Raw genomic sequence first — 10175 nt, forward strand, 5'->3', positions numbered from 1 at the left:
ATACATGATCCACAATACCGACATTCAAGGGAGATAACTCCTTGACTTTCCTTTGACTATAATATATACACAATATATATACATAACGCTTACACATTCTGCATGAACATATACAATACTTTAAGACAGAAATGAATGCTATGATCTTACATTAAATGTGGTCATCATAATTAGATTACATCGTAAGTCTTAGACAGATATAAATAACACAATGCATACCCTGTGGGTGATACAAGGGTGTGGTTCCCAACTGCCACACTTATGGCAACACCATAGATTATCTGAATAAACAATACATAGACTAAAACACTATTTAACATTAAATATATTGAACAAAGTAATACACACGTTTTATTGATTTGCATGTATCACATCTGAATCTGTACATTACAAAGCTTTTTAAAACACTCTTGAAGTAAAACACTTTCACACATATTTCTTTGAAATGATAGAATACATTTTAGTGATAAAGTATGGGTGTTTAGCTTATCTTATGCAGATTTAAATAATTAGACATAATCCACATTTATATTACATTACATACATTTAGTTTACTTAATACACTTTAAACTGTATTATTTCAATACAACACAAGATAGAGATTATAACCATTTAACTCACCTGATTTAATATTATGTCTTTATCCTTTGCTGGTCTGAGCAGTTCTGTCAGTTCATGTGCTGATACACTTTGTTATAGCTGACTGAAACTGACAAATAGTCATATATATAATAAATATACGTAAAAACCTAAAATGAAATTAAAACAAATATACACAAAAAACTACATCGGCCACGTCAGGACTTCCTAACACGCACCTGCCCCATGCTGGTAACAACATCCATGAAAGGTGTGCTTATTGACCAGTTTCTCCAACAATAGAATGCCTCTGTAAATAATTCATCAAAGGGTCAGTACTATAAACCTTACAAACAAATATCACTATTAGAATCATACCTACTAATTCTGCCGTATAAACTACACTGAACTCTAATAGTTAAGTCTTTCTTGTCAGCGGCTGTTGAGAGAAGCAGCGTAGTGGAAGGGAGATAACTCGTGTGTCCTTACTGGTCTAGATCCATGTACTTTTATCGCAGGGGAGCTCTTTCTCGCGCACAATAAAGGACTTTATCGGGGTAAAAAATATCCCCGAAAATACCCTAAAAAAATAATTCAACTTCAGACTTTAAAAAAGAAAAGAAATTGCCTGCCACAAAAACTACATTGACGCCAGGTGTTTTTATTTTGAAATATTCAGGCTCATGGTTTTGCGTAAAATAAATATGTTTTTTGGCAGCAGGAAGTTCGATACAAAATCCCAGCCCTTAAATTCAAAGGACAATATTATTGCTATCCTCTTATCCTTCTCTGCTTGGATGTATTTACAGAAATATTTATTTATGATAGTATTTACAAGGGGTCCTGCTAAAATAGTTCGGTGATCCCGTACTTTACTCACCACTGACCGACTGATCGTATTGTCCTCCTCAGATTGGATATACCTACCAATTAGTAAGTTATTTACGAGTGATCCCGCAAAAAGATATACAATACTTACTGTACTTTTTTATTAAACACTTTATGCACACAAATAACTTCAAAAGAAAACACTGAAACATAAACGAAATTTGATACCACTGAAAATGTGACTTTTATTCAGGAAGTGACCCAACCAGTCCTCCTGTTCCAATTGCGTGGGTCGATGCTCATGACATCAATCACTGAATTGTGTGGTCCAGACGCAATTTTTTACAGACCGCCGTCATATCGCTGAAATTTTTCTGAGTGTTAAACAAAAAACAAACAAAACATCTGTACAATGTAACGTTTAAACGAGGAGAGCATTATTCCTTCCGTGGCTGTGTTGGAGAGGGGAATGTCCGAGTAACTCTCCATTCCTTAAAAATGATAGAGCAGAGGCCCATTATTTTTAAGGAATGGAGAGTTACGACGATATTCCCCTACTTAAAACTCATCCCTTCTTTTAAACTTTGACAAAATATTCTGTTGTGGAAAATATTTGAAAAATAAACCACAACTCATTGTTGACTGTATTTATACTGCGTGAGTCGCCCTTGCGTGATGCACGAGGAATGCGTTCTCTGCCGCTGTTGCACGTGCGCCAAGCTCCATCGCGAGCTGACATTTACAATGCATGGTACACGGCTCTTCATAATTTCGTTGGGTCCTAAACTAGTATTTATCAATCGCTTGCACATTGTCAATACATGCTGATGGGAATAATAGGAAATATAAGAGCCCCGAACAAGGATATATATATATTACCTGATTTGCGTTTTCTCGTCAAAGGTTTGTCTAATTGCTATAATTATGAATATTGTTGTAGGTAACCTGCTCAATCACAAAATACATACATATTATTTTGATCTTTTAAGCATTATGCAAAATTGTAATAGTTAATTTCACACCATACCATCATGTGCCGCCGTAGCTGAGGTTGACAATAACACGTCCACAAATCAAACGATGCGGGTTCGAACCCCGCTGGCGACACAAGCTTTCAGAAAAATTGAAATGATTCACTTGTCAACAAATGTGAAAAAAAGGTTCCGTCTATTACAAGTGGAAATTAATTCAAAAATTTTTTCAAGATAATATATAGTTGACAAACAAGTGTCCATTCCTGAAAAATAATGGAACGTTCAAACAATAGAATGACGTCACAGATGTGTTTCATGCTGAGTTGATGTCAATGATTGTAAATGTCAGTTAACATCGATGTTCTGTTAGACTACACGGTACGCGGTGGTACGATAATATTTACAGGATGAATATACTATATAATGCTGCTTAAGTAGATGGACAATAAGTATCTAGCGACCCGGGAAGATCAGGGGTAGAATAGGTCTTCAAAACCCATGCTTGCCGTAAAACGCGACTAACGGGATCGGGTGGTCAGACTCGCTGACTTGTTTGATGCATATCATCGTATCCTAATTTCGTGGAATGATGCTCATGATGTCAATCACTGGATTGTGTGGCCCCGTCTCGATTATTTACATACCGCCATCATACAGCTGAAATATTGCTGAGTGCGGCGTAAAACAACAACCGGCGTACCTCCAAGCAGACAAGACAAATAGTGTGATTGTGGGAGTAAATATGTTCACCCTCATCATTTGTTCTGGAGGACATGATATGCCCGGAGTATTGGATCCTGGGGAACAGGACACGATATACCCGGAGTATTGGATCCTGGGGAACAGGACACGATATACCCGGAGTATTGGATCCTGGGGAACAGGACACGACATACCCGGAGTATTGGATCCTGGGGAACAGGACACGATATACCCGGAGTATTGGATCCTGGGGAACAGGACACGATATACCCGGAGTATTGGATCCTGGGGAACAGGACACGACATACCCGGAGTACTGGGGCCTGGGGAACAGGACACCACATACCCGGAGTATTGGATCCTGGGGAACAGGACACGACATACCCAGAGTATTGGATCCTGGGGAACAGGACACGACATACCCAGAGTATTGGATCCTGGGGAACAGGACACGATATACCCGGAGTATTGGGCCCTGGGTCATCAGGTAGGTACGGCGTTAGTTCACTTTCAGATAGCCGTTAAGTGAGATTTAAAAATTCAAATTGGCGTATTTCAAACACTTCTAAGGGGGGTATCTCGTGCCGTGTCATCAGACATCGATTTGAAAGTTGTTTGTGTTGAACGTCAGGTACAGTTTCAATAAACGATTGAATCAAGGGTAGACAAATACTACTACTGCCTCTGGAATCGTTGAATTGCTATGGACGTGTGTCCCATTGCATAAATAAACAGTCGGCCCGTTGTCCCACAACACACAGTTTCAATTTTTTCAGACGAGTATGATTCATGCCTTTCAATGGAGCGCTTTCAAAACTTCATTGTACAATTTTCTGAGAACTGTAACGTGGTGTGCAATACTTTGAAATGCAAGCTGACAAAGCTGCATGTTTCGATTGCCAGCTGACGCGACCAGGAAACACCACTGGGGGGGGACGTCATTACCCTTTATTAACCCATTGCAGTGTCGACACTGCATGGCCCGTCAATACTGCAGCCTGACATGCACACACTGTTGTTATATTGACAACATGTTTTATACAGCGCACTGGTGGGAATAGTCGATATTTCTGTGGCTATTGATACTTTGAAATCATAATGACATCAATACATATTTGACAATACGTTCTTCCCGACCATGACGACATCCACCGATACGCCGATACGGCGACCATTGAACCACCGTTGTGGACCATCAGTCCCGTGCGTCACGTAATCAGCAGTATGTGTGCTCGCGACGGAGGTCAGGTCATCGCGACCTAGAATATGCCCTATAAATGTGTGTGTGTGTGTGTGTGTGTGTGTGTGTGTATGTCTATGTGTATGTGTGTCTGCCTGTCTGTGTGTGTGTGTGTATGTGTGTGTGTGTGTCTGTCTGTCTCTGTATGTGTGTGTGTCTCTGTCTGTGTGTGTGTCTGTCTGTCTGTGTCTCTGTGTGGCCATGTGCTGTGTGATTACAACCAGTACAGCTGTAAATACAGTGAATACATCACAATCATTACCCATGATAAACACCATTATGTTATGTAGCTGTAGGGAAGTATTTTTCCCCTTATCAGGACCTGTCCTATTCAATTGCAACGACGCAGTACTTTCTACTCAATCGAAATGTTATAATGGCTTTCAATCCTTTCAAAGCTTTCAATGATTAATCCTTGAAACAGGAACACATGCATGGATTGTTCAGCTAGACAGCTCATACGTTCATTGATTCCCTGCGTGCGTCACGCGATCTATGTGAAGCTTGGAAATCCCAATTCTCTGGGAATAAGTCCATTTTTAGAACCATGTAATCTTCCGGGGCAGTATTAAAAATAGGCTGTGCCGTGAGCCCAGCTTGCCTGTCGACAACCCCAGAGTATCAGCTACAAGCCAGTGTCCGACTTTCTTTTAGCTGTAACATTATAATACTTCACATGTCTCTGATAAACGTTTACAGTAAACTAGGTTTATAACGAACACTCTCATAACGACACCATATAACGAACTTTCTTTTGGTCCTGGCCATTTGTTGTATAGATCTATATGTTGTATATGTATTCGCTCACCCAGTTTCGGTTTGAATTGCCGAACTGTCGTTGGTCGAGAGTCGCTGTGGGCGGATCTTACATCGAACACAAGTTGTGCGTTATGTGTTGACTGAGTAGTCGCTCGTTGCCGCGGCTAGCTCTGCTGTGTAAAAGGTATAGGTGATAGGCGAGTGTGAATTATGGTGGATGTTCTGCCGGCCGGAGCTCTGCGGTTGAATTCTGTGTTTCAAAACAATGTCTCAAACTTATATACTGGGGATCCTTATTCTAACATCTCCCCAGCTAAACACAAGGACGTGAACACCGCTAGCTCCGATTGGGGGTTGTCGGACGACAGTACTGTCGACAATGGGACATCTACAACTTCACCAGATAGTAAAGGCGGGTCTGGTGACTGTGCCACTCCCCTCATGAAGGACAACGGTGACATCCACAGGGTTAACGCTGACGCACATCAACCAGTAGCGCTGAATCCGGCACCTGGTGTTCGTGACAAGACAATTCCTCTCGAGGCAGTGATTACATGTAAGACAGCTCCACCTGATGAAGAACCTCTGATTGATAAATGTAAGTTGCCAGAGACACGAGACGTACAAGACGACCTTCCCAGCTACGATCAGGTCGTAGGTAACGGTGCAAATAGTGTGTGCGATAGTATTGTTATTGTACTACCCAGACATACAGAAGACGACACGTCAAATGATGTTTCCATTCCAGAGAGTCAGGGGGAGAAAAGCTACAAAACTACATCTTTACAAGATCCGTTTTGGAAGAAAGTTGTTGCCATATTTTCAATATTGGATGTGTTACTTTTGATCACGATACTTGTTGTGGGGTGTGCAGTCAAGCATGACAAGCCACTGTCATCTCCTAGTGACGACAACTGTCTGAAGTGTATGGATGTGTATCTTACTGATGATGACAGACGTGATAACATTTACAAGTTCGACAACAAGGACGGAGACTTGTGCTGCTCCAAGAACCAGACGCTTCTCATACAGAAGGTGATTGTAGTTCTGTGTAGTGACCCGCCTGGTGGTACAGTGTAGATTCGCTCTGACATAATTCCTCCTCTGGAATTGGTGTGGACCCAGAAAACCTATTTTAGATACCCTGCGATTGAGTCCTCGTTGTATCATGTACTTATCCAGCCTGACTTTGTAACCCGCCTCATCCCGTCACTCTACCCGAGAATATCCGGGGTATAATAGGTCTTAAGCAAACACTGCTTGCTGTAAATGGCGAGTATGCTTGTCGTAAGAGTCGGCGAACTCGAGCGGGGGGCGAGGCTCGCTGACTTCATTGATGCATGTCATCGTATCCCAATTTGCGTGGATCGATGCTCATGATGTCAATCACTGGATTTTCTGGCCCAGACTCGATTATTTACTGACCGTCATCATATAGCTGGAATATTGCTGAGTGCGGCGTTAAACAACAAAATATACACAAGTAAACAATTTGATTAAAGGTGTCTTTAGTACCGCTTTGTGTGACACATCTTGATGTCATGTTGTGCTAATGAACGTGTTCTCTGTGTTTCAGTACGTCCTGAAGCGTTACAAGCATGACCATGCAAAGGGTAGGCCCAAGTTTCTCCATCACTTCCTTCTATGTCTGCGTGTTTGTTTGTGTGTTTGTTGTTTGTTTCTTTGTTTCTTTGTTTGTTGTTGTAACGCTGCACTCACCAATATTTCATCTATATGACGGCTGTCTGTAAATAATCGAGTCTGGACCAGACAATCCTGTAATTGATATTGTAGCAGGGCGTGGAGTCGTCCCACAGATGATCTTGTCATCTTGCTGACGGGGTTAAACTCTTTGGTCACGTGGACAAGGCGTCCGACCTGTGATCAGACGGTCCGTGGTTCAAATCCAATCACGTGACTCAGAACTTATATGGGCTCTATATTGATATCATGAGCATCGATCCACGCAGTTGAGATACGATGACATCTTACGATAAGCATTGTCGCCCTTTACGGCAAGCATGGGTTGTTGAAAGCATACTCTAACCGGATCTTCACGGGTAGATGGGCGGTCGGGTAGCCTAGTGGTTAAAGCGTTCGCTCATCACGCCGAAGACCAGGGTTCGATTCCCGACATGGGTACAATGTGTAAAGCCCATTTCTACTGGCCTCCGCTGTGATATTGCTGGAAAATTGCTGAAAGCGGCGTAAAACCATACTCACTCACGGGTAGGCCTCAGTGGGAAAATGATAGGGTGTGTGGTAGGACCTGCTTTCTTTTCCTTAATGTAAACTCTACTATGCTATATGTCGCGACACACAGTGACAAGTCGATATGAACATCGTTTATGGGAGCAGCACAGGGATACGGTTACCGCGGCTGCGTGTGAATTATAAGATACTTACGGATGTTACGATGACCTGTCTTGCAAGGTGACAGGGGATATGTTTGTACTGAGGTCGCGATAAGGAAATAACTTTAGATGGGACGTCATTAGTGAGTCGTATGAGACCAGAAATAGAATAGAAAGTTATAATGCTGCAGTCATTGTACATAGGAAGTATTTTGTTCTGTATTTGATCAGACTGATAGTTATTTTGTTAATTATTTGTGACGTTTTTACTTTACTTCTGTGTATATTGTTTCCACAGCATCAGCAGAGAGATACAAGAAGATGCCCAAGAGAACCGCTGTCCATGTCGACCTTGACCTTCAAGACAGCAGCTCTAAAGCAAGTAAGTCACCAGCTGCAAACATTCAGTGCACTATGTAGCACCACAATATGTAGTCCCTGGTGGAGTAGGGTAGACTCCCTGGACGCCATGGCTTGTGTCCCTGGAAGAATAGGGTAGACTCCCTGCACACCATGGCTTGTCTCCCTGGTAGAGTAGGGTAGACTCCCTGCACACCATGGCTTGTCTCCCTGATGGAGTAGGGTAGACTCCCTGCACACCATGGCTTGTCTCCCTGGTAGAGTAGGGTAGACTCCCTGCACACCATGGCTTGTCTCCCTGGTAGAGTAGGGTAGACTCCCTGCACACCATGGCTTGTCTCCCTGGTAGAGTAGGGTAGACTCCCTGCACGCCATGGCTTGTGTCCCTGGTAGAGTAGGGTTGACTCCCTGCACGTCATGGCTTGTCTCCCTGGTAGAGTAGGGTAGACTTCCTGGACGCCATGGCTTGTGTCCCTGGTAGAGTAGGGTTGACTCCCTGCACGCCATGGCTTGTCTCCCTGGTAGAGTAGGGTAGACTCCCTGCACGCCATGGCTTGTCTCCCTGGTAGAGTAGGGTAGACTCCATGGACGCCATGGCTTGTTGTAAGAGGCGACTCAATTGTTCGAGAGTTCAGGCTCTGTTGGTTGATCGGGTCATCGTATATGTTGCTCATAATATCATCCACTGGTCTGACCTTGCCAGTCTGGATTATCTACACTTTGGCGGGAATATTGTGAACAGTATTCACACTGTAATGCCAGTGGAAGTCAGGTGATCAACAGATCACGGTGAATATGTATGCTAATTTGTGAAGAGGTATCATGTAAAGTATTCACTCGCAAACATTCGACGGAAACATTTCTAAATAACAGTTATATGTTCCTTTAGCTGTGATTTATTAACGTAACACAAGTCTTTCCCCCACAGACGGGGAGAACCAGGTCCTGAAGTGGAGTGGAGAGGATGCTCTGATTAACGGGCACCTGACCTTGACCTCCTCTGGGACACACATACAGTTTGCACGTGACGGCTTGTACTACGTCAACTCTAAAGTGGTGTTCGCCGACACGAAGGCGAGTGCGGCGACGAAGGAGTCTGTGCTGTTGCTGCAGGTGTACCGACGGCGAGGCGGTCGGGAGCTGCTGCTGCTGGAGAACAAGTCGTCCCAGTGCGGGGATGCTGACAAAGTCTGCAACGTCCCCAGCAGCGCCCAGGGCGTGTTCCAGATGGAGGGGGGTGACCAGGTGTTTGTGAGGGTCACCAAGCCGTGTGGACTTGTGCTGGAACCCAGGTACAACTACCTGGAGGCCTACCTGGTGTAGCGCGTGGGAACAAGACATGTTTTACAATTGTAGACATATTGAAATTTCCTCTGATTATGTAGGATAGATGTTAGCATTTACGTGGTTAATAGCTCCTTACCGATATGTAGTTCGCTTGGGACAGCACGTTTCAGATCTTGCCCCACGTGCGGGCACGTGCGTTTGTCGGTTGCATGCCGATTTAGTGTTTACAGTCGTGGGTCGTATGGTAAGAGCGCTCCGATTGGTTGGTGACAGACGGGATTAGCCAGTGGCTGCACCGTTTAGACGTGTTGACCCAGAGGTCACGTGTCCTTGCGAGTATATAAGTGATTATTTAGTTTGGCTTAATAATGTAAATTTTACTTAGGAATAGGATTGATTGATTTGTAATTGTTGAGTTTGTGTTTATATTTTGTGGCAGTTTTTTGAGGTTTTTTTTTGTAATAAACTGTTGAAACTTGATTATATTTTGTCGTGAATCACCTCCCTACATCCAACGAACTGAGATCGTACAGGACAGACAGACTGACCGTAGACACATTCATTAGTATTTTCGGCATCAATATCTCCTTGATAAAAGAATAACAACACAAAGTCATGAAATTACTAGGTGTCTAAATGTGCCCAAATTTTGTCCTGTTACACAATATTGTTGTTTATTTTTTCAATAAAAATGAGATATCTGTCATCCGTCGTAAGTTGTGTATGAATGTTTTCTTTCAGCGAAAAATCGTGTATTAAAGTTTGCACATCGGATGCGTAAATCGATACTCAGAAAGTCAATCACTGGATTGTCTGATCGAGGCTCGATTGTTTAGCGACCGCCGTCATATAGCTGGAATATTGCTGAGTGCGGCGATAAACAACAAACAAACGAACAATATAATTAAATTCGGCAACGAAAACCTATGTTACCTGGAGGTTAATCTGAAATAGGTTATATATATCAAAGCAGACAAATATGACAAGATTGATAAACAGTCCAGGCGTAGGAATACACATGATTCCTGTCAATCAAGGCAAAGAGGAGAGAAGAACTGCAACAGTCAGACTGTAACGAACCGGAACAAATAT

General features: G+C 42.9%; 1 protein-coding gene across 1 annotated transcript; it reads left to right on the forward strand.

Annotated features, from left to right (window-relative positions):
• Window positions 1–4931: 4931 nt before the first annotated feature.
• On the forward strand, window positions 4932–9789 carry LOC139477917 (uncharacterized). Its single transcript, XM_071260362.1, has 4 exons — window positions 4932–6117; window positions 6659–6695; window positions 7735–7818; window positions 8725–9789. The coding sequence occupies exons 1-4, from the start codon at window positions 5293–5295 to the stop codon at window positions 9117–9119; spliced, it is 1341 nt and encodes a 446-aa protein (XP_071116463.1). The 5' UTR covers window positions 4932–5292; the 3' UTR covers window positions 9120–9789.
• The last annotated feature ends 386 nt before the right edge of the window (window positions 9790–10175 follow it).

This window comes from Haliotis cracherodii, unplaced genomic scaffold (assembly GCF_022045235.1).
Source record: "Haliotis cracherodii isolate W230 unplaced genomic scaffold, xgHalCrac1.p SCAF_37, whole genome shotgun sequence".
Taxonomy (NCBI): domain Eukaryota; kingdom Metazoa; phylum Mollusca; class Gastropoda; order Lepetellida; family Haliotidae; genus Haliotis; species Haliotis cracherodii.

Coding starts and splice junctions, on each gene's coding strand:
- LOC139477917 (XM_071260362.1), top strand. CDS start 5,293: ATGGTGGATGTTCTGCCGGCCGGAGCTCTGCGGTTGAATTCTGTGTTT. Junction 6,118..6,658: donor AGACGCTTCTCATACAGAAG/GTGATTGTAGTT, acceptor TCTGTGTTTCAG/TACGTCCTGAAGCGTTACAA. Junction 6,696..7,734: donor CAAGCATGACCATGCAAAGG/GTAGGCCCAAGT, acceptor TTGTTTCCACAG/CATCAGCAGAGAGATACAAG.